The sequence below is a fragment of the Coregonus clupeaformis genome, chromosome 21 (assembly GCF_020615455.1).
Source record: "Coregonus clupeaformis isolate EN_2021a chromosome 21, ASM2061545v1, whole genome shotgun sequence".
In the NCBI taxonomy this organism is placed as follows: Eukaryota; Metazoa; Chordata; class Actinopteri; order Salmoniformes; family Salmonidae; genus Coregonus; species Coregonus clupeaformis.
In genome coordinates this window covers 32,037,560-32,063,345 of record NC_059212.1, presented here as the reverse complement: position 1 = coordinate 32,063,345, position 25,786 = coordinate 32,037,560, and the positions used below count along the sequence as shown (strand labels likewise).

General features: G+C 45.5%; 1 protein-coding gene across 2 annotated transcripts in view; it reads right to left on the bottom strand.

Moving 5' to 3' along the window:
- The window catches only part of LOC121535288 (rho GTPase-activating protein 21-like), a gene marked incomplete at its 5' end in the record, with an annotated part of 71,576 nt that overhangs the window by 29,932 nt on the left and 15,858 nt on the right, over nt 1-25,786 (bottom strand). For both annotated transcript variants that reach the window (XM_045205872.1, XM_041842189.2), the window contains 4 exon segments: nt 8,567-10,247; nt 20,404-20,458; nt 20,566-20,644; nt 21,436-21,528. In XM_045205872.1, the coding sequence (XP_045061807.1) occupies nt 8,567-10,247; nt 20,404-20,458; nt 20,566-20,644; nt 21,436-21,528 (1,908 nt within the window).

Below are 25,786 nucleotides of genomic sequence, written 5' to 3'. Positions count from 1 at the left end.
CTGGCAAGAAAGACGGCAAAGTCCCTACCGTCGTGTCTGAACAAACCATAGCACAAGACGAGGATGGCGACGCATGCGTTAGCCTGGTCGTAATGGCTAGCATTGCTAACCCTGACGCGGAGCCTTCACCGACTATCGTATTAGCAGCTATCAAGAAAATGGAAGAGGACATGAACGCTCTATTTAATCATCTGGACTCATCCTTATAATCAGTGCAAACCTCCCTGGCTGACCACACAACCCGCATTATTGACCTGGAAGGAAACAAAGGTGATTCTAAAGTTGCCCTTCTTGCACTTGACACTCAAAAAGCATTTGACCAAGTGGAATGGAACTACATTCTGACAGTAATAAATTAGTTTGGTCTGGGCGAGAGTTTTGTCTCTTGGGTTGAAATACTATGTGCGTGCCCGATGGCTTCAGTTCTCACTAATTTCAATAAATCACCTCCGTTTTCACTTCAACGTTCATGCCGACAGGGGTGCCCCTTGAGTCCATTGCTATTCGCCATTGCTATGGAACCCCTAGCTATTAGTATCAGAAGCCATCCTGTCATTGCTCAGCTAAACATGGGCAAGGTTGATCACCGCATCTCGCTCTACGCGGAAGACATCATTTTGGTCATCTCACGCCCCAAAGAGTCACTCCCACCGCTGTTGGAGCTCATCGAATAATTTGGAGAACTCTCTGGGTACACCATAAACTGGGATAAAAGTGAATTCATGCCTCTTAAAATGCGACTTAAACCCAGAGTTTCTTAAACATATACCTTTTAAAATCACAGGAGACAAAATTAAATATTTAGGTGTTGTCATCCACAAGGACCCTAAACTGATTTATAACTTGAACTACCTTGACATGATAGAGAAGTTGAAGCGCAACATTGAGATATGGAGAGTGTTGCCTCTATCTATGATAGGCCATGTTGACGCTATTAAAATGGTTACACTCCCCAGATTCCTTTACCGCTTTCAGAATCTGCCTATATTTGTAACTAAAGCTTTTTTCATATCCTTGGATTCTATCATCTTGCCTTTTGTGTGGGGATACAATGTACACCGTATATCTAAAAAACATATAATCAAGCCCAAAGAATTAGGGGGCCTGAGCCTGCCACGTTTTATGCATTATTATTTGGCAGCAAATGCTAGAGCACTGGTTTATTGTCAGGATGCATACCCTGGCATGGTAGATCCCTCCACCCCTTCATGGCTCGCTATTGAACAAGATATACACAACACCTCTCTTCCAGCGGTTCTCTTTTCATCAACTAAATCCCTTACAGGTATTACTGGCAATAACTGTATGCAAAAAAATTATGAAAAATGTGTTATCAAATAAGGAAAACATTTGGTCTCCCGGAGACCTCTGCCTGTAAACCTATTTGCCATAACCATGTTCCCCCCCCTCACTAACTGACAATACTTTTTTATTCTGGAAGAGAAAGAGCATTAATACTATTGCAGACCTTTACATCAATAATACTTTTGCCATATTCGCACAGTTGAGGGAAGTCTCCCCGCATCTACAGTACCAGTCAAAAGTTTGGACACCTACTCATTCAAGGGTTTTTCTTTATATTATTTTATTTTCTACATTGTAGAATAATAGTGAAGACATCAAAACTATGAAATAACACATTTGGAATCATGTAGTAACCAAAAAAGTGTTAAACAAATCAAAATATATTTTATATTTGAGATTCTTCAAAGTAGCCACCCTTTGCCTTGATGGCACCGGAGAAGATGTCTGCCGTTTTACAGCCCTCTAACCAAATTGTACTATTATGTGTGTTTCTTCGCGTTATTTGTAATTTATTCTGTACATAATGTTTCTGCCACCGTCTCTTATGACCAAAAAGAGCTTCTGGATATCAGAACAGCGATTACTCACCTCGTATTGGACGAAGATTTTTCTTCAAACAGTCGGACGCGAAGGATATCCTTCAGACACACGATAAGGCCCAAATCCCCGTCATTCGCATGAGAAAGAGACGGAGATATCATGGACGTAGGTCGGGGTGCCTTGTAAGGATCCGACGGCGAGCAAGTAAACTGCCTCTTCCATCAATCCTATTTCAATCACTTGAAAACAAATTGGACAACCTACGATTATCCTACCAACAGGACATTAAAAACTGTAATATCTTATGTTTCACAGAGTCGTGGCTGAACGACAACATACAGCTGACGGGATATATGCAACATCGGCAGGATAGAACGGCTGACTCCGGTAAGACAAGGGGTGGCGGTGTATATTTGTAAACAACAGCTGGTGCACAAAATCCAATACTAAGGAAGTCTTGAGGTTTTGCTCGCCTGAGGTAGAGTATCTCATGATAAGCTGAAGACCACACTATTTACCAAGAGACTTTTCATTTATATTTTTCGTAGCTGTCTATCTACCACCACAAACCGATGCTGGCATCAAGATTGCACTCAATGAGATGTATAAGGCCATAGGTAAACAGGAAAACGCTCATCCAGAGGCAGCGCTCCTAGTGGCCGGGGACTTTAATGCAGGGAAACTTAAATCCGTTCTACCTAATTTCTACCAGCATGTTAAATGTGCAACCAGAGGAAAAAAAAAAAACTCTAGACAAACCTTTACTCCACACACAGAGACACATACAGAGCTCTCCCTCACCCTCCATTTGGCAAATCTGACCATAACTCTATCCTCCTGATTCCTGCTTATAAGCAAAAACTAAAGCAGGAAGCACCAGTGACTCGGTTAATAAAGAAGTGGTCAGATGACGCAGATGCTAAGCTACAGGACTTTTTTGCTAGCAGACTGGAATATAGCATTGAGGAGTACACCACATCAACCACTGGCTTCATCAATAGGTGCATCAATGACATCGTCCCCACAGTGACCGTACGTACATACCCCAACCAGAAGCCATGGTTTACAGGCAACATCCGCACTGAGCTAAAGGGTAGAGCTGCCGCTTTCAAGGAGCGGGACTCTAACCCGGACGCTTATAAGAAATCCCGCTATGCCCTCCGACGAACCATCAAACAGGCAAAGAGTCAATACCGGACTAAGATTGAATCGTACTACACCGGCTCTGACGCTCGTCGGATGTGGCAGGACTTGAAAACTACTACAGACTACAAAGGGAAGCACAGCCACGAGCTGCCCAGTGACACAAGCCTACCAGATGAGCTAAATCACTTTTATGCTCGCTTCGAGGCAAGCAACACTGAAGCATGAATGAGAGCATCACGCTCTCCGTAGCCGATGTGAGTAAGACTTTTAAGCAGGTCAACATTCACAAGGCCGCAGGGCCAGACGGATTACCAGGACGTGTACTCCAAGCATGTGCTGACCAACTGGCAAGTGTCTTCCCTGGCATACCGCCCCAAAGGATCCACAGATGATGCAATCTCTATTGCACTCCACACTGCCCTTTCCCACCCGGACAAGAGGAACACCTACGTGAGAATGCTATTCATTGACTACAGCTCAGCGTTCAACACCATAGTGCCCTCAAAGCTCATCAATAAGCTAAGGATCCTGGGACTAAACACCTCCCTCTGCAACTGGATCCTGGGCTTCCTGACGGTCCGCCCCCAGGTGGTAAGGGTAGGTAACAACACATCTGCCACGCTGATCCTCAACACGGGGGCCCCTCAGGGGTGCGTGCTCAGTCCCCTCCTGTACTCCCTGTTCACCCATGACTGCATGGCCAGGCACGACTCCAACACCATCATTAAGTTTGCTGACGATACAACAGTGGTAGGCCTGATCACCGACAACGATGAGACAGCCTATAGGGAGGAGGTCAGAGAGCTGGCGGTGTGGTGCCAGGATAACAAACTCTCCCTCAATGTGATCAAGACAAAGGAGATGATTGTGGACTACAGGAAAAAAAGAGGACTGAGCGCGCCCCCATTCTCATCGACAGAGCTGTAGTGGAACAGGTTGAGAGCTTCAAGTTCCTTGGTGTCCACATCACCAACGAACTATCATGGTCCAAACACACCAAGAGAGTCGTGAAGAGGGCACAACAAAGCCTATTCCCCCTCAGGAGACTGAAAAGATTTGGCATGGGTCCTCAGATGACACAGTGACTCTGCACCGGTACCCCCCTGTATATAGCCTCCCTACTGTTATTTTACTGCTGCTCTTTAGTTATTTGCTTTTATTCTTTAAAAATACAATAAAAAAATAAAAAATGCATTGTTGGTTAAGGGCTTGTAAGTAAGCATTTCCCTGTAATGTCTACACCTGTTGTATTCGGCGCATGTGGCAAATACATTTTGATTTGATTTGATGACAGCTTTGCACACTCTTGGAATTCTCTCAACCAGCTTCATGAGGTTGTCACCTGGAATGCATTTCAATTAACAGGTATGCCTTGTTAAAAGTTAATTTGTGGAATTTCTTTCCTTCTTAATGCGTTTGAGCCAATCAGTTGTGTTGTGACAAGGTAGGGGGGTATACAGAAGATAGCCCTATTTGGTAAAAGACCAAGTCCATATTATGGCAAGAACAGCTCAAATAAGCAAAGAGAAACGACAGTCCATCATTACTTTAAGACATGAAGGTCAGTCAATACGGAACATTTCAAGAACTTTTAAAGTTTCTTCAAGTGCAGTCGCAAAAACCATCAAGTGCTATGATGAAACTGGCTCTCCTGAGGACCGCCACAGGAAAGGAATACCCAGAGTTACCTCTGCTGCAGAGGATACGTTCATTAGAGTTACCAGCCTCAGAAATTGCAGCCCAAATAAATGCATCACAGAGTTCAAGTAACATACATCTCAACATCAACTGTTCAGAGGGGACTGTGTGAATCAGGCCTTCATGGTCGAATTGCTGCAAAGAAAGCACTACTAAAGGACACCAATAATAAGAAGAAACTTGCTTGGGTCAAGAACCATTAGCAATGGACATTAGACGGGGGAAATCTGTCCTTTGGTCTGGAGTCGAAATTTGAGATTTTTGGTTCCAACCGCCATGTCTTTGTGAGACGCTGTGTGGGTGAACGGATGATCTCTCCTTTCCCACCGTAAAGCATGGAGGAGGAGGTGTTATGGTGTGGGGATGCTTTGCTTGTGACACACTTAACCAGCATGGCTACCACAGCATTCTGCAGCAATACACCATCCCATCTGGTTTGGGCTTAGTGGGATTATCACTTGTTTTTCAAAAGGACAATGACCCAACACACCTCCAGGCTGTGTAAGGGCTATTTGACCAAGAAGGAGAGTGATGGAGTGCTGCATCGGATGACCTGGCCTCCACAACCCCCCGACCTCAACCCAATTGAGATGGTTTGGGATGAGTCGGACCGCAGAGTGAAGGAAAAGCAGCCAACAAGTGCTCAGCATGTGGGAACTCCTTCAAGACCGTTGAAAAAGCAGGTGAAGCTGCTTGAGAGAATGCCAAGAGTGTGCAAAGCTGTCATCAAGGCAAAGGGTGGCTATTTGAAGAATCTCAAATATACAATATATTTTGATTTGTTTAACACCTTTTTGGTTACTACATGATTCCATACAGTGGGGAAAAAAAGTATTTAGTCAGCCACCAATTGTGCAAGTTCTCCCACTTAAAAAGATGAGAGAGGCCTGTAATTTTCATCATAGGTACACGTCAACTATGACAGACAAATTGAGAAAGAAGAATCCAGAAAATCACATTGTAGGATTTTTAATGAATTTATTTGCAAATTATGGTGGAAAATAAGTATTTGGTCACCTACAAACAAGCAAGATTTCTGGCTCTCACAGACCTGTAACTTCTTCTTTAAGAGGCTCCTCTGTCCTCCACTCGTTACCTGTATTAATGGCACCTGTTTGAACTTGTTATCAGTATAAAAGACACCTGTCCACAACCTCAAACAGTCACACTCCAAACACCACTATAGCCAAGACCAAAGAGCTGTCAAAGGACACCAGAAACAAAATTGTAGACCTGCACCAGGCTGGGAAGACTGAATCTGCAATAGGTAAGCAGCTTGGTTTGAAAGAAATCAACTGTGGGAGCAATTATTAGGAAATGGAAGGCATACAAGACCACTGATAATCTCCCTCGATCTGGGGGCTCCACGCAAGATCTCACCCCGTGGGGTCAAAATGATCACAAGAACGATGAGCAAAAATCCCAGAACCACACGCGGGGGGGGACCTAGTGAATGACCTGCAGAGAGCTGGGACCAAAGTAACAAAGCCTACCATCAGTAACACACTACGCCTACAGGGACTCAAATCCTGCAGTGCAAGACGTGTCCCCTGCTTAAGCCAGTACATGTCCAGGCCCGTCTGAAGTTTGCTAGAGTGCATTTGGATGATCCAGAAGAGGATTGGGAGAATGTCATATGGTCAGATGAAACCAAAATATAACTTTTTGGTAAAAAGTCAACTTGTCGTGTTTGGAGGACAAAGAATGCTGAGTTGCATCCAAAGAACACCATACCTACTGTGAAGCATGGGGGTGGAAACATCATGCTTTGGGGCTGTTTTTCTGCAAAGGGACCAGGACGACTGATCCGTGTAAAGGAAAGAATGAATGGGGCCATGTATCGTGAGATTTTGAGTGAAAACCTCCTTCCATCAGCAAGGGCATTGAAGATGAAACGTGGCTGGGTCTTTCAGCATGACAATGATCCCAAACACACCGCCCGGCAACGAAGGAGTGGCTTCGTAAGAAGCATTTCAAGGTCCTGGAGAGGCCCTAGCCAGTCTCCAGATCTCAACCCCCATAGAAAATCTTTGGAGGGAGTTGAAAGTCCGTGTTGCCCAGCGACAGCCCCAAAACATCACTGCTCTAGAGGAGATCTGCATGGAGGAATCGGCCAAAATACCAGCAACAGTGTGTGAAAACCTTGTGAAGACTTACAGAAAACGTTTGACCTGTGTCATTGCCAACAAAGGGTATATAACAAAGTATTGAGAAACTTTTGTTATTGACCAAATACTTATTTTCCACCATAATTTGCAAATAAATTCATTAGAAATCCTACAATGTGATTTTCTGGATTTCTTTTCCTCATTTTGTCTGTCATAGTTGACATGTACCTATGATGAAAATTACAGGCCTCTCTCATCTTTTTAAGTGGGAGAACTTGCACAATTGGTGGCTGACTAAATACTTTTTTTCCCCACTGTATGTGTTATTTCATAGTTGTGATGTCTTCACTATTATTCAACAATGTAAAAAATTTTAAAAATAAAGAAAAACCCTTGAATAAGTAGGTGTCCAAACTTTTGACTGGTAGTGTAACTTCTTCCGATATCTTCAGAACTGTATATTTTCATGAACCTCGCCCCTGACTTCAAGAGTTTGATCTCCAGATTTGAAGACCATTTTACAGCATATTACTCTGTATCCACACAACATTTGAAGGAGACCTTGGTATGGGGATTACTGATGACAGTTGGGCTGATTGCCTTCAATATATTCACTTGTGCTCGATAAACTCCCGACACCAACTTATTCAATGCAAAGTGATTCACAGACTACACTATTCCTGTAGCAAATTACACTCCTCCTACCCCTCGGTCTCTCCAATAAATAAATAATGAAGTATTTGGATTAAAGAGACCGTACCTGTTTTTAAAACCTGGTTAGCTGAAGTCACCAGTTTGCTACATATAGAAAGGGTTTGCCACGATATCTCTGGCAGATCTAATACATTTGTTAGGCGGCAGGTAGCTTAGTGGTTAAGAGCGTTGTGCCAGTAACCGAAAGGTCGCTGGTTCTAATCCCCGAGCCGACTAGGTGAAAAATCTGTCGATGTGCCCTTGAGCAAGGCACTTAACCCTAATTGCTCCTGTAAGTCGCTCTGGATAAGAGCGTCTGCTAAATGACTAAAATGTAAATGTAGCACATCTTTCACGTGATGATGGGCAACACAACATGCAACCCACAGTCATTATTTTGTTTTTCTGTGTCCTGTTGAGGGGATGGGGGTATTCTCAATGTATTGTTTGCTGTCATTATCAGTCTGTTTGTAAAACTGAAAATTCATAAATAAAATGTAAACAAAAATTTTAAAAATAAATTTCTTCCATCCTGAAAAAGTATAATAAAATACACGTTTTTTAAAATTACTTTTTATTACAGTTTGGACTTAGGCGAACAGAGAAAAAAAAAACGCTTAGGCGGCCCGCCCAAGGACTTCAATGGCAGAAAAAAAAACCTCTCCCTGCCTGCCACCAAAGCTCCTTAACAACATACTGTACATCTAGCCAAGGAGATTGATCAGGTGGTAAACATGGGCCCAGTATGAAATGAAAAACGCTATAAAACCATGTTTCTAAATCTAATGACTTGTCATTTCTACCCAGCAATTTCCCATTCCATCCTAATCTGTACTGATGAACGGCTGCTGCTCCTGGCCCTAGTCTACTCTCTTCCCTGCCTACCTGCCTGGTGCTTCTGCTGCCATGGCGACTGCACAGTGCCATGGGGTTATAGAGCTCTCTTACCGATGAAAGGGACAGAGTCATCGGATATGTCCCAAATGTTACTCTATTCCCTATAAAAATGTACTACTTTTGAAGTACAGTAGCGTAACAAATAGAGAATGCTGTGATGTTAGTGTTTGGTCTCTTACCGATAAAGGGGATGGAGTCGAGGGACTCCTCCAGGTTGCTGGAGGAGTAGGAGGTCTGGTCCTTCTCCTGGTTCTTGTTCAGCCGCCGTATGTGCATCTCCCGCCGCGCATCGTTGGGTAGCCAGCACACTGCGTCCGCTGCTGGTTCCGAACCGTCCTCCTCGTTTACCGCCAGGATGTAGGAAGGGTGGCGCAGGGGGCTGGGGTTCTTCCCCGACCCAGGAGGCTTTTCCCTGAGGACGACGCCCGACTCTGAGGCAGAGGGGCCGCGACCGTTCACCTGGGCCTGGGGTTCTGGGCGAGGGTGGTGGTGGGAGGTTTTGAGGATCCCAGGCCTCTGCTGTCTCTGATGGGGAGCGGATAAGGACGAGGACCTATGGCCCACTACCACTGCCACCTCTCTCCCTGGCACCTCCCCTGGCGGCTGCATGGTCTCCGCCCGCCCCCTGCTCTGGCTCACATGGTTCACACCTTTGACTCCAGCTCTTTGGTCAGTTGGGGAGGGCTCCAAGCTGATGCTCTTCCCTAGGTGAGAGGATCTGTCTTGGGGCATGTTAGGAGCGCCGTGAGGCTTGTGCTGGAGCTGCTCTGGTCCTTTAGCATAGAGAGTAGGGTTGGGCATTGGTGGTCCACGGAGGCTGTCCCTACTGTACCCTGCAGGGGGTCGGTGCTGGACAGCCTGTTTGGAGAGGCTCTGCCTGCTGGGGCGTGTACCCTGGTCCACCCTGCTAGCGTAGCCCCGTCTGTCCACCATAGGCCGGCCCAGCTCCACAGGGTCCACATAGTCACAGTCAGAGGAGCGGGCCCGGGCCTTGTGCGTTAACCCATCCTGGGACACACTACGAGGAGGCCAGTTCCTGGGGTGGACCCCCCGCTCCGCCATACTCATACGGTCCTGGGAAGAGCTGCGGGGGGGCATGTGGTGGAAGGGGGGCGGGTGTCCATGGTAGGCGCGGTCATGGGAGGTGCTCCTGCGCCGGAGACCCTTAGGGTTGGGGCCCCAGCCACCCCGGGGGATGTGGTGGGAGGAGTTGAAGGTGTTCTGGCTGGTGGCTCGCAGGCTTTCTAGTCTCTCCTGGATGGTCCGGCTGCCGTAGGCGTGGATACTCTTGTTATCGATGTACTCCCTGTAGGTCTGGTACGTCCGCCAGTCTATGTTTTGATGAGAGCCGGGGTTGGGGGAGTTAGAGTTGGGTGGGTAGTGGGGTAGCGGGGCACCGTAATTGAGGAGGCTTGCCCCAGAGGGGTAGATGTCTGTTTTCCGTGGCAGTGGGTAGTGGGACACAGACCCAGGACGCACTCTGATGAGGCCAGGGGGCCCTACCAGGCCATAGTCTATTCTGTGTGCTGGTCCTACACGGCCCAGTTCTGGAGGAACTACCACAGTCCTCACGCTGTCGTTGCGCATGCACGCCACGGTCTGTGATTTGGGGTACAGGTGTGCAGGAGGCGGGGAGGGGGGCACAGGAATCTCCATACGGTACCCCATGTCGGGTGGTGTTGTCCCCCGGCATGCTCCCTGTACCCCCACTCCGACCGGGGAGGGGGTCTCTGTAGTCTGGGCCATCCCCGGGAGCTTACAGTCTACTCGAGGGTAACATATGGGGGGCGGCTCGGGGATGTGATGGGCATTTCCACTGTAAGCACCGCGGCTTCGGCGGTACGCATCCTGGGAGTAGGCCTGGAGAGAGAAAGATGAGAGAAGAGGGTCAGATACAATAACATTGTCCACTGGTCCCAAATCGCTCCCTACCCCTTCTTCCCCTTCCCCCTAACCATTCCACTTGGCCCTAACCCTTTCCCTTAGCCCTAATCCCCCCCCTTGACACTAGCCCTTCAAAGTTTGCATTTGTAAGGTGGAAGCAATATGGTGGATGCTCTACTCTACACTGCTTCTATCTATCTACTCTTCAGATCTGAAAATATAGAAAAGCAAAGGCTAACAGGAAGGGGTAGGGAGCAAAATGGAATCAGCAATGTGTGTAATATTCAACACTGTATCTCTAATACGTCTGGTAAAGAACTGTAGCAGTGAACGTTTAGTAATGATAGCTGCCGTGTGTGCGGGTTGGCAGGCAGGGAGCATCATGTTGTAGTGTGAGTGTGGCGGCGGTTAGCAGGTCAGGAGAGTCACTGGTGTTCATCTGCTCTCTCCGTATTTAGATAGCTAGTTATCTGGGTACTGTTAACTGTTCACTATGCAATGAGAGCATGCTGTGCTGCCGCAACAAGCAAATTATCCAATGTTGGAAATGTTTTCCAGGAACTTAATTTCCACTGATTTCTGTTACACAATATATGTAAGAGCAAACGGAAACAGTCCTATTCTGTCCAAGACTACTGAGTAGCCAGCCAGTGGGCATAGTTAGTCAGGTGATCTGTGATTGAAAAGAGTGGACAAGAAGCAACAGATGTGTTGGAAGAAAGAAGGAAAAAGACAAGACTGGCATGCAAGACCAAACAGTGATATACAGGAATGTAGCCTATCTGTTTGGTTTACCCACCTTCTGGCTTACAGCACTGGCACTGTTAGAGCGAGATCTGAGACTCACAGAGATAGAGTGGGGCGGAAGACGCCCAGAACCCACAACTGTCCTCACCGCGCTAAACTTAACCTCTGTTATCATATTCCCAGGCAGCTTTTCAACACTCCAGCAATGCTACCTCAACACTCCTTCAGCGACACGCCAGCAGACAACGATCACACACAGATTCCATCAATGGTAGATTCCGTATGGCAGCCTTCGTCCATTTGTCAAACGCCCTTACATATTTATTTTCCTGTTTGTCTTGCAACTAGCAAGCACAAAAAATGACACGTCAGAATCGGGTGGACTTTAAACCCCAGCACCTGGTGTCGTATTACGATTCTTACGTAAGCCTCAACTGTATCCACAATCAGTGTTCTACAGGCATTCACTAGACCCTCCCTTCACCAATAGGGCACTAGTGGAGAGTTCACGGGTCAATTGCCTTTATCACTGTCTGCGTCCAAAATGGCACCCTATTCCCCATGTAGTGCACTACTTTTGACCAAAGCCATAGCAACCTATTCCCTATATAGTGCACTTATTTTGACCAAAACTAGTGCACTAAATAGGGAATAAGGTGCCATTTCGGACGTAGCCTGGAATAGATGTTGCTTGCTGGTTTAGAAAGGGGCAGGCTCCACTGATTATCGTGCCAGCCAAGATACCAGCTGTCTGTCTGCCATCTGATCTAACTGGTACTGCGGGCACGGTGAATCACCACCACCCGCCTGTCGCTAAGGGTTACATAGCAACAATTAGCCTACTAAGATGGCAATCGAATGAATGACACTACAAGCTAGCAAAGCAGCTATGTGAGAACAGTACATTACCTCATCAACCCATCCTCAAACAAAAACATGACAACATGCATCACAAAGAAAACATTTGATGGGGGAGCACAACATCAACATGTCAACATCAAGTGGTTGTCATCATCCCTGCTGCTGCTTGCTTACCAGATCAGTGGTCTTCCGTGAAAAAGGCTGCCGTTACAGCAGGAGAGAAAACGAGAGCAGTGAGAGGAGGAGGTGAAGGGAGGAGAGGAGGAGGAGAAGAAGAAGAAGAGGGAAAAGGCTAGCGGCAGAGCAAATCACACACTATAAAAAAGAAAAGAGAACAGATCGACGTGTTAGTCTTGATCACTGATGCCAGGACTCTGGAGTCAAAGCTCTAAAAATCCATCAGAGCTACAGCCGCATCGAGGGAAAGCGAAAACGGGGAGCGGACGTTGGCAGTGGCAGGACTGTCATATCAGCGATGCCAGCTGCGTGTGCCAGTCTGTCCTGGGCGAGGTGTAGGAGGCAGGAGAAGCGGTAGCCTGCTGCCTCCGACAACACTGAGCTCTCCATCTCGCTGTTGCTCCCTCCATCTGACTGCAGCAGTCAGGTTACAGCACTTACTGGATGAGCTGCTGCCTCCACTCTCTATCCTCTCCCCCTCTATCTGGTATGGCTCACATGACGGAAGCAGCTGCTTGAGTACACATTCAGCTCAGATGGTACTGCTTCCCCTCCCCTTCTGCTCCCTCTCTCCTGCTCTCCCTCCTTCTCAGCAGCATCAACCTGTTCACAACTAAGCGGCTGTCAGCTGACTACAGCTGGTTTGATGATCTATTGCTTCATGCCCTTCCCTCACTCAGCGTCTCTCTCATGCTAAGCCACTGATGTTACTGCTGTTGACATGTAACGATGTAGCTTGTTTCCTGTGTGTGTACCAGAGTCGCTCTCCTCCTCCTCTAGTTAATAACATCAGTCACCCAGCGAACCGCGATGTTAAGCCTCCAGCCCGGGCTGACAGCCCCTGTCTGGACAGCTGCATCGGTAGCTCGATTCTCTGCCTCAGCAGTGGCTAGCCTTTTCATACGCCCCGCTATCCTAGAACTGTGGACCAGCGGCAGCTAGCTAACGCAACAGATGTGCAACACACAGCTCAGGGAAGGGGAGGAGAGAGGGAGAGAGAGAAGAGAAGCGGGGGATGGAAAAAGAGAAGGGAGGGGGAGGTGGCTGAGCCAATGGGAAGGGAGAGAAGGAAAGAGGAGGGTAGAGAGAGGAAGCATAGGGAATAGGTGGATGTTTACAGACTCTGCTTTTCTATGATGATGCATGCCAGCTTGAGGGTCTCAGGCACTGAAGCTTGCTTTGTTTTAATTCAGGCCTTCTGTGAAATATCTTAACAGGCCAGTTTACACAGTGTATGATCCAACCCCCCCTCATTCCTAGATGGTGTCAGCTGTGACTTGGCAAGCCAACAGTGAGACTTGAGGAGTAAGGGAGACAATGAAGGCTCTTAAGATGAGATTCCAGTGTTTATTTAATGACAATACTACTGCGCGAGTACTTGTACACATATGCTCATTACGCACGGATATGTAGCAGCCAAAGAACTGAGTTCACCTTCCTACTGAACCTGCAGCAGAATGCTTACCAGGCACCTCCAGTTGCCAGTAGCTAGTGCGCATGAAAAGTTAATGATGAGAGTGAAGGCACACCCACGTTACTTTCTTAGGCGGTAACGTCATGTGGGCTTCCTGCAACTGCACTCAATTCACAGCTACAGAACTACAGAGACATGCAAGACTAGTCTGTGGGGGAGAGAGAGTGAGATATGGAGAAAGAGATGGAGGGGAAGGGAGGTCAAGAGGAGAGAATGAACTGGCTGCCAAGAGCACTAAATTCCAACAATCTCAGTAGATATCGTTTTCCTCAGTTTCAGCTGTGCAAATTTGAGAATGCATCCTACAAACTGCATTTTCCTGCTATTCCGGCATCAATTGAGCTCAATTTGACATCAGCCCATCTCTGCCTGTCAGCAGAAGGCAAGCTAGATGGCGCCGACGGAGATGGCGGCCTCGCGACTAGTTCTTAGGAATCTTTGCAGTACCGGTATTTTGTTTTTTTATGTATTATTTTTTCCTTTATTAGCTCAGGAAATATTTTGTGTCATTACATACAGCCGGGAAGAACTATTGGATATCAGAGCGGTAGTAACTCACCAGAACTACCAGCATTACAACCAGGAATACGACCGAAGCAGATCCTTTGTTCACTCTCCCCAGAGCAATTTAACTGATTTCAGAGGCCAACCCAAAACATCGCCGGCGGAGGAGAGGCAGCCTGCTGGTTCGACTTAGGAGCGTACACCACCCACCGCTTCCGAGTATATTACTCGCTAATGTTCAGTCTTTGGATAGCAAAGTTGATGACCTCAGGGCAAGGATTTCTATCCAGAGAGACATCAGGGCGTGTAACATACTTTGTTTCACAGAAACATGGCTCTCTCGGGATACTCTGTCGGAATCGGTCCAGCCAGAGGGATTCTCAGTTTATCGCGCAGCCAGGAATAAATCTCTCTCCGGGAAGCAGAAGGGCGGAGGTGTGTGTTTCAAGATTAACGACTTGTGGTGTAATTGTAGTAACATACAGGAACTCAAGTCCATTTGTTCACCCGACCTAGAATACCTCAATCAAATGCCGACCGTATTATCTCCCAAGATAATTCTCTTCGGTTATTGTTACAGCCGTGTATATCCCCCCTCAAGCCGATACCACGACGGCCCTCAAAGAACTTCACTGGACTTTATGCAAACTGGAAACCACATATCCTGAGGCTGCATTTATTGTAGCTGGGGATTTTAACAAAGCAAATTTGAGGACTAGGCTGCCGAAGTTCTATCAACATATTGACTGTAGTACTCGCGCTGCTAAAACTCTGGACCACTGTTATTCAAACTTTCGCAATGCTTACAGGGCCCTCCCCCCCCCCCTCCTTTCAGCAAATCTGACCACGACTCCATTTTGCTTCTCCCCTCCTATAGTCAGAAACTCAAACAGGAAGTACCTGTGCTAAGGACTATTCAACGATGGTTTGACCAATCGGAATCCACGCTTCAGGATTATTTTGATCACGCGGACTGGGATATGCTCTGGGTAACGTGCAAAAATAATTTAGACGAATACACCGATACCGTAACTGAGTATATCAGGAAGTGCATTGGATATGTCGTACCCATTGTGACTATTAAGACCTACCCTAACCAGAAACCGTGGATAGATGGTAGCATTCACGTGAAACTGAAAGCGCGAACCACCGCATTTAACCATGGCAAGGTGACTAGGAATATGGCAGAATACAAAGTGTAGTTATTCACTCCGCAAGGCAATCAAACAAGCAAAATGTCAGTATACAGACAAAGTGGAGTCGCAATTCAACGGCTCAGACACAAGAAGTATGAGGCAGGGTCTACAGACAATCACAGACTACAAAAGGAAAACCAGCCACGTCGCCGAGACCGACGTCTTGCTTCCGGACAACTAAAAACCTTCTTCGCCCGCATTGAGGATAACACTGTGCCAACGACGCGGCCCGCTCCCAAGGACTGTGGGCTCTCCTTCTCCGTGGCTGAAGTCAGTAAAACATTTAAGCGTGTTAACCCTCGCAAGGCTGCCGGCCCAGACGGCATCCCTAGCCGCGTCCTCAGAGCATGCGCAGACCAGCTGGCTCGTGTGTTTACGGACATATTCAATCTCTCCCTATCCCAGTCTGCTGTCCCCACATGCTTCAAGGGGGCCACCATTGTTCCTGTACCCAAGAGAGCAAAGGTAACTGAACTAAACGACTATCGCCCCATAGCACTCACCTCTGTCATCATGAAGTGCTTTGAGAGACTAGTCAAGGATCATATCACCTCTACCTTACCTGCCACCCTAGACCCACTTCAATTTGCTTACTGCCCCAATAGATCCACAGACGATGCAATCGCCATCACACTGAACACTGCCCTATCCCATCTGGACAAGAGGAATACCTACAGTGGGGAGAACAAGTATTTGATACACTGCCGATTTTGCAGGTTTTCCTACTTACAAAGCATGTAGAGGTCTGTAATTTTTATCATAGGTACACTTCAACTGTGAGAGACGGAATCTAAAACAAAAATCCAGAAAATCACATTGTATGATTTTTAAGTAATGAATTTGCATTTTATTGCATGACATAAGTATTTGATCACCTACGATCCAGTAAGAATTCCGGCTCTCACAGACCTGTTCGTTTTTCTTTAAGAAGCCCTCCTGTTCTCCACTCATTACCTGTATTAACTGCACCTGTTTGAACTTGTTACCTGTATAAAAGACACCTGTCCACACACTCAATCAAACAGACTCCAACCTCTCCACAATGGCCAAGACCAGAGAGCTGTGTAAGGACATCAGGGATAAAATTGTAGACCTGCACAAGGCTGGGATGGGCTACAGGACAATAGGCAAGCAGCTTGGTGAGAAGGCGCAATTATTAGAAAATGGAAGAAGTTCAAGATGACGGTCAATCACCCTCGGTCTGGGGCTCCATGCAAGATCTCACCCCGTGGGGAATCAATGATCATGAGGAAGGTGAGGGATCAGCCCAGAACTACACGGCAGGACCTGGTCAATGACCTGAAGAGAGCTGGGACCACAGTCTCAAAGAAAACCATTAGTAACACACTACGCCGTCATGGATTAAAATCCTGCAGCGCACGCAAGGTCCCCCTGCTCAAGCCAGCGCATGTCCAGGCCCGTCTGAAGTTTGCCAATGACCATCTGGATGATCCAGAGGAGGAATGGGAGAAGGTCATGTGGTCTGATGAGACAAAAATAGAGCTTTTTGGTCTAAACTCCACTCGCCGTGTTTGGAGGAAGAAGAAGGATGAGTACAACCCCAAGAACACCATCCCAACCGTGAAACATGGAGGCGCAAACATCATTCTTTGGGGATGCTTTCTGCAAAGGGGACAGGACGACTGCACCGTATTGAGGGGAGGATCGAAGGGGCCATGTATCGCGAGATCTTGGCCAACAACCTCCTTCCCTCAGTAAGAGCATTGAAGATGGGTCGTGGCTGGTTCTTCCAGCATGACAACGACCCGAAACACACAGCCAGGGCAACTAAGGAGTGGCTCCGTAAGAAGCATCTCAAGGTCCTGGAGTGGCCTAGCCAGTCTCCAGACCTGAACCCAATAGAAAAACTTTGGAGGGAGCTGAAAGTCCGTATTGCCCAGCGACAGCCCCGAAACCTGAAGGATCTAGAGAAGGGCCAAAATCCCTGCTGCAGTGTGTGCAAACCTGGTCAAGACCTACAGGAAACGTATGATCTCTGTAATTGCAAACAAAGGTTTCTGTACCAAATATTAAGTTCTGCTTTTCTGATGTATCAAATACTTATGTCATGCAATAAAACGCAAATGAATTACTTAAAAATCATACAATGTGATTTTCTGGGATTTTTGTTTTAGATTCCGTCTCTCACAGTTGAAGTGTACCTATGATAAAAATTACAGACCTCTACATGCTTTGTAAGTAGGAAAACCTGCAAAATCGGCAGTGTATCAAATACTTGTTCTCCCCACTGTATGTAAGAATGCTGTTAATTGACTATAGCTCAGCATTCAACACCATAGTACCCACCAAGCTCATCATCAAGCTTGAGGCCCTGGGTCTGAACCCTGCCTTGTGCAACTGGGTCCTGGACTTCCTGACGGGCCACCCCCAGGTGGTGAAAGTAGGAAACAACTCCTCCACTTTGCTGATCCTCAACACTGGGGCCCCACAAGGGTGCGTGCTCAGCCCACTCAATCATCAAGTCTGCAGACGACACAACAGTAGTAGGCTTGATTACCAACAATGACGAGACACCCTACAGGGAGGTGGTGAGGGCTCTGGAGTGTGGTGCCAGGAAAATAACCTCTCACTCAAAGTCAACAAAACAAAGGAGATGATCGTGGACTTCAGGAAAGAGCAGAGGGTGCACCCCCCTATCCACATCGATGGGGGACCGCAGTGGAGAAGGTGGAAAGCTTCAAGTTCCTTGGCGTACACATCACTGACAAACTGAAATGGACCACCCACACAGACAGTGTGGTGAAGAAAGCGCAACAGAGCCTCTTCAACCTCAGGAGGCTAAAGAAATTAGGCTTGGCACCTAAAACCCTCAAACTTTTACAGATGCACAATTGAGAGCATCCTGTCGGGCTGTATCACCGCCTGGTACGGCAACCGCACCACCCGCAACCGCAAGGCTCTCCAGAGGGTGGTGCGGTCTGCACAACCCATTACCGGGGGCAAACTACCCGCCTTCCAGGACACCAACAGCACCCGATGTTACAGGAAGGCCAAAAAGATCATCAAGGACATCAACCACCCGAGCCACTGCCTGTTCACCCCGCTATCATCCAGAAGGCGAGGTCAGTACAGGTGCATCAAAGCTGGGACCGAGAGACTGAAAAACAGCGACCACTAGCACATTAGATGCTGCTGCCTATAGACAGACTAGAAATCAATGGCCACTTTAAGAAATGGAACACTAGCCACTTTTATAATGTTTACATATCTTGCATTACTCATCTCATATGTCTATACTGTATTCTATACTATTCTACGGTATCTTAGTCACTTTAATAATGTTTACATATCTGCATTACTCATCTCATATGTCTATACTGTATTCTATACTATTCTACTGTATTTTAGTCCATTCCACTCTAAAATCGCTTGACCATATGTATATATTCTTAATCAATTCCTTACTTAAATGTGTGTATTGGGTATTCGTTTTGAAATTGTTAGATATTACTTGTCTGTCGGAGCTAGAAGCACAAGCATTTCGCTACACCCGCAATAACAGCTGTTAAACACGTGTATGTGCCCAATAAAATGTGATTTGATTTGATTTAGCCTCTGCTCAGCCCTGGTGGTGCGCAACGATCAAGCTCAACTATTTATACCGGACACCGATTTTACACAGCAATGCCTCCATGGCCAATTCCTTTGTAACCGCTCTCTAGCTATTCTGTGCAACAGGGAGCTTGTGTCAATGAGAGGCCTCAGAGCCTTTGGTAAGGTAAACATTCCAACACTGTGTTAATAGGCTCAGCAGTTAGACAATAGAGAGTTTGATTCATTGAGCTGATGGGGACAGTTTGTGATACTGTTGACAATAGGCTAGGTGTGACAGGTCAGCTAGGGCAGCGCAGAGGGTGGAACCTGTGTTGACATTCTTTCCTTTCTCCAAAACGTTCTATATTTGAAGGCAGCAATTATTTTGATCTCACCCATGCGAGAGAGAGAACAACAAAAGTTTAGAGATAGTCAATACTTTACGAGTGCCAGTGTTTCCCTTATATGCATTTAGTAGCGGGGCACCGCCTCTACAAAATCATGGCCGCTAAAAAATAAAAATAAAAAATCATAATTGCAGGAAATTTAAAACTGCACATTTTCTCTCAGCCCATGGCAAAATGTGTTGATCAGGCAGCAGACAAATGTGTCTGAAAACGCTTTCAGACAATGTGATTATTTGCGAGAGGAAAAAAAATTAGTGCACACATTTTTTTTACAAAGGTAACAATCAACTCTGACAGCCCTAATTTTGACACGTTTCAAACCTGTTTCCTAATCTGGCTGTTTGGCTGTGGGTGATCGGCTGTGGGTGATTGGCTGTGGGTGATTGGCTGTGAAAGAGCAAACCTGGAGGCCTGCCTGTCACATGCTCTGGAGAGCATGTCTGATGCTGATCCCTGTTGCTTAAGGACATAGTGGGTGAGAAACAGAGACCGGCAGGGAGTCTGCAGCATGCTGTAGTTTACATACGCATTTATGCCAGTACCCAGCTGCTTAGATCCTAAATAATTTCTCCCCTGAGTAGAAACAATCCTCTTGCCTCAGACCTACTAACATGAAACTCTTCTCCATGTCAAAAGTCGAGACTTCGTGTGCGTTTGTGTGGCGTGTTTATTTATGAAGTGTGTGTGAGTGAGTGTGTGTTTATGGAGTGAGTGTGTGTTTATGAAGTGTGTGTGAGTGTGTGTTTATTTCTCAAAGGGACCCTTCCAGCTCCCAGAATGAGGTCAGCCCTGCAGCAGAGAAGCAGTAGCAGCACTTGGAGCCCCAGCAGCAGTCAGTGGAGAGGACAGGCTGTTGTGGCTTGGTTACGAGGCCCAGATAGAGCACTCTGAAGGGAGGGGGTTTCTCAACTGCCAGGTCGCAGTTGTAAATGAGAACTTGTTCTCAACTGGCTTACCTGGTTAAATAAAGGTGAAATAAAAATAAAAATCAGGGTCCTGCCTCTCCCTTCTGGAGCAGGACTAGTCTCCCCACATACACCCTTCACAGAGAAACTAGAACGGCTTCACTGATCTAATGCTTGATCACAACAATAGCGACTCAGTTGATGATGTAGAAGTGGAAAGAGACGCAGACAGAAGTACTTCTGTTTTATAGTGGGTAAATATAGGCTGAGCCTAAATCACTGGAGTAATGATCTTTACAAACGTACCAGCTGCAGTATGTCTTCATCTTTTGGCATAACACAGAGTTCAAGAAAGGCATCACTGTAACAGAAACACAAAGCCAAAAAAGGTAAACAACAACAAGAACAAAAGACAAGCAGGAAATCAGTCACTGACAACAATAAGGTATTTTTATTTTGAGCCCTCACCTGTTTTGGATCAAGGCTATGACCTGAGAGTAGGTTTTCCCAATGATACTCGCTCCGTTCACCTTTACTATCCTGTCTCCTGTTGACGATTAGAAGGAGAGAGAGGGTTAGAAGTTAGACTGGTAATATGTGAGTGACACAGCGTTAATGGCAGGTGTATGTGTTTATTTGAAGAGAGGAATCTGTGCTGGTAGTTATAGGGTAGTAGGCCCTTAGCTCAGTAAGAGGCAGCTTCCCTACTAGGCTGACAGTCAGAGGGGAATGAGGAAAGGAAACAGCTTTGATCAGTCATCTGATGTGTGTTTACTATAATTGAGTGCCTGAGGGAGCTTCTAACCCAACTCTACAGAGAGAAAACTAATGAAAAATCTCTGAGAACACTACTGAGAATATCTCTGAGAACACTACTGAGAATATCTCTGAGAACACTACTGAGAATATCTCTGAGAACACTACTGAGAATATCTCTGAGAACACTACTGAGAATATCTCTGAGAACACTACTGAGAATATCTCTGAGAACACTACTGAGAATATCTCTGAGAACACTACTGAGAATATCTCTGAGAACACTACTGAGAATATCTCTGAGAAAATTACTCAGCATAGGGTGGACTGAAATCATAATTTACAGATCTATGGGATTGGACCAACACTATGTACAATATTGCACCATATCTATAGTAGGCCTGCTGTATCGTAGGGGAATACAGTAATGTTGATATTCTCGTTCCAAAACTCACAAAATTGCTTTAATATATTGCTACTCCAATACAATTACTTGTATGTCGTCACCTCGCTTTGATAAAGACAGAAACCACAGAGAACATAGGAAGGTACAACTTCAGTGTGTTGCTGTTAATCAGTTACCTGTGCAGAGTCCAGCTTCGTTGGCAGGACCTCCCTCCTTCACTTGCTTCACAAAGATGGTGTCCATTGGCTCCAGCCTGTTCCGTTGTCTCCCTGACAACAAAGACAAAGTGTCATCATCAGCAACCATCAAACACATTCCTCTGGAGGTCACATGGTAGTGACATACCAGCTCTGCTCATAACAGTAACACAGTATAGTCATTAAATTAATAGTCCCAGTCATACTACACATCTGCCCAGATGAGGTACAATAGGATGTTATCATGAAGTGTCTAGAAGGGTAGTAGTCAGATTAATTTCCCTTTAGAATGACACATTGTTGACCTCAGATTACCTTAACATACCTAAATACCCTACACTAAGAGCAGAGGACCCAAACTAGAATGTTCCACCCACCCACAACTCTGTTAAACACGACCCAGACTGAGACGCACTCTGAATGTGAAGCAGCCAGCCCAACAAGACACCCCATTAATGGCTACCAGACACAACCCTAAATTGTAGACATTTACTAAGGGGAGAAAGAGTGAGTGTGAGTGAGTGAGAGCGAGCAAGAGCAACAGGATGACAAAGACAGAGAAAGAGAGAGAAAGTGATATATAGAGCAATAGATAAGGAGGAACTGTCACAGGATTCAGAGGCATGTGAATTAAAGCAGTGATAGCAGAATAACAGTGTGATTTGGTTTCTCTGTCTGTGTCACATTGCCTGTTCCTAAAACAACAAGAATGAATGAATTCAACAGAGTAGGAAAAAGCCCCCTAATATGGAGGGTGAGCTGGTGGGGATTTGGGAAGGGAAATGAATACATCTGAGTTTAGTTGGAGAACCTGTTTGCTCATTCTGCCCCTGTCTCCTAGCAGCTGCATAAGAGAGGAAAGCAAAGGAGAGACAGCGAGGAAGGGAGGGAGAAAGAGGGAGGGAGAGCAGAGAGCGAGAGTGAGCTCAGCTGCACAACTCCCACTCCTTCCCTATAAACACAAAAACAGCTCCAGGCTCACTTGACACAAAGCTCTGTCCAACTACTTATCATTCTGTAAATTGGTGAATTATCATTGAATAGGAATGTTGTATCGTGTGTTGTATGTTATGTGGATTATTAAACTGATTATGGCAGTAGGCAGAGCATGGCATTAGTCATGTAAACACGTTACTCTGCTTATCTTAAAATCGGCGTACAGTCATACTCGAAGTAAGCATACAGTGATTAAAACACCTGGTTTTCTGAGCAATTTTTCAAAATATTAGGATACAAAGGTCATAATCAGAGTTATAGATGGGTAATTGATCTGCGCATGTGCTAGCATGAGCAGCGCAAACTTCCTTCTTTTGAACGAGTGAAGTGATTTTGGAAAAACTGGCAGTATGCATCTTAGAAATAGTTTTCGCATACAAACTTTATGTCCGAACTCAGAATCAAATATGCTTCATAAAAATAACATGGTCACTGTGATAAAACGTTTATTTTGATTGGTCGACTTTCTGCATTTATCAAAGTCCCATCACGTAGCCTGATTTCAGATGTGGCCATGTTGAGCTGACCCCATTTAGTCGACTGGTCGATTGTTTGGTCAATAGGCTGTTGGTCGACCGAGAATTCTTTAGTCGAACAGTCATCACTAAGACGTGCTAAAACAAAACAAAAATTAAGTTTGAATGACACTGAGGGGCAGTGTTCCAGCTAATGCCTGTTTGACTGAGGTTGATGCCGCGCAGGTGTTTGTACACATGCATATACACACACACACACACACACACACTCTCATTCAAAGGCACACACACACACACACACACACACGTAAATAGTGCCATACATGCACTCAAACATATTCAGTTGGCCTTGCTGTTATGATTGTTGCCCTTGATGTATTTTGCTTTTTGCATGGTTGTTTTCTGTTTTCCTTTGTCTTTTTTCTCTTTTCTTCATTTTGTTGGTTGTCTTGGATGGTTGAGGGGCACCAAGCCTCATGCAACCACAACATGTCGGATAAACAACTTCACAAATTCGGCTGTTTCAATCTTTGCTATACTGTAATAAAAGTGATACACTTTTTGTCTGCTAGAACAGCCTCTTTGGTATTATTTATAACTTATTTACTGTTGTTAACACTGTTCCAAATTGTCAGAAAAATCTAATTTATAATATTTTTCTTGATCTCGATATTATTATGATGATCATCATCATTATGGAGTCCCATGTAGCTCAATTGGTAGAGCATGGCACTTGCAACGCCAGGGTTGTGGGTTCAATTCCCACGGGGGGCCAGTATGAAAAATAAATTTAAAAAATGTATGTCGCTCTGGATAAGAGCGTCTGCTAAATGACTCAAATTATAATAATAAGTGGTTATTATCATTAGTAGGCTTAGTATAGCAGCCTTTGAGCGTAAGCCTAAGAGCGTATCCTGTTTAGTCTTACTACCTTAACTTAAGCCTATATTTCAATACTTATAAACAGTGCATTTGGAAAGTATTCAGACCCCCTCTCCACATTTTGTTACGTTACAGCTTTATTCTAAAATTGATGAAATTATTTTTTCCCCTCAGCAATCTACACACACACACAATACCCCATCATGACAAAGCGAACAGGTTTTTAGAAATGTTTGCAAATTTATAAACAATATAAAAACAAAGAACATTTACATAAGTATTCAGACCCATTGCTATGAGAATCAAAATTGAGCTCAGGTGCATCCTGTTTCCATTGATCATCCTTGAGATGTTTCTTCAACTTGATTAGAGTCCACCTGTGGTAAATTCAATTGATTGGACATGATTTGGAAAGGCACACACCTGTCTAAAGTGCATTCAGAAAGTATTCAGACCATTTGATTTTTTACACATTGTTACATTACAACCTTGGGAGGTGACCAATAACCCGATGATCATTCTGACAGACCTCCAGAGTTCCTCTGTGGAACCTTCCAGAAGGACAACCATCTCTGCAGCACTACATCAATTAGGCCTTTATGGTAGAGTGGCCAGACAGAAGCCACTCCTCAGTAAAAGGCACATGACAGCCCGCTTGGAGTTTGCAAAAAGGCACCTAAAGACTCTCAGACCATGAGAAACAAGATTCTCCGGTCTGATGAAACCAAGATTGAACTCTTTGGCCTGAATGCCAAGCCTCATGTCTGGAGGAAACCTGGCACCATCCCTACGGTGAAGCATGGTGGTGGCAGCATCATGCTGTGGGGATGTTTTTCAGCGGCAGGGACTGAGAGACTAGTCAGGATCGAGGGAAAGATGAACGGAGCAAGGTACAGAGAGAGCCTTGATGAAAACATTCAAGACCTCAGACTGGGGCGAAGGTTCACCTTTCAACAGGACAACGGCCCTAAGCACACAGCCAAGACAACGCAGGAGTGGCTTTGGGACAAGTCTCTGAATGTCCTTGAGAGGCCCAGCCAGAGCCTGGACTTGTACCCGATCGAACATCTCTGGAGAGACCTGAAAATAGCTGTGCAGCAATGCTCCACATACAACCTGACAGAGCTTGAGAGGATCTGCAGAGAAGAATGGGAGAAACTCTCCAAATACAGGTGTGCCAAGCTTGTAACGTCATACCCAAGAAGACTCGAGGCTGTAATCGCTGCCAAAGGTGCTTCAACAAAGTGCTGAGTAAAGGGTCTGAACCTGTTTTTGCTTTGTCATTATTGGGTATTGTGTGTAGATTGATGAGGAAAACATTGCACTGTAGGCAACTGTATTAATCAATCATTCGTTCATGTCATCACAAATGCAAATCAAGCATTTTCGTTTTATGAAATAACAAAGTGACCCTTGAATAATTAGCATAAACAATAAATAAACCATTCTATTTCAGAAATTGCATTCACAAATTAATGCAACGGTTTAGTCTTTGCTGTAATAAAGGCTTAGCAAAAAAACATTACAACAGACTCTCTGGTACGCTTATAATTTATTTAGTGTTGTTTACATTGTTCCAAACGGTCAGAAAAATGATATTGTAAACTAACAGCACCTGTTTGGAACACAAAATATGCATGCAGCGTTTGCTCCTTACCTTATATTTCTTGATCTCCAGTATTTTCCACAACAACTCAAATGTATTTCACACATCTGACTTCCACCTCCTGAGCAACCAGTAAACATTCCCCAGTTTCGAGTTTGTCACGCCCTCTGCATCCATTTTGCTGTTACGGTGTTCAGAGTTTGTTATAACCAATTTATTGATTTGATTATGATATGCTAAAGGTCAGAAATAGGGAATGTTATTCCTAAACAAATGAGGGATTTCGTTAACTTTTCAGTCAGAAATGGCTGTAATTATGTTGCAACTTCAGCCACACGGACAGCGTGATAAACACTGTTGATGTTCTGTG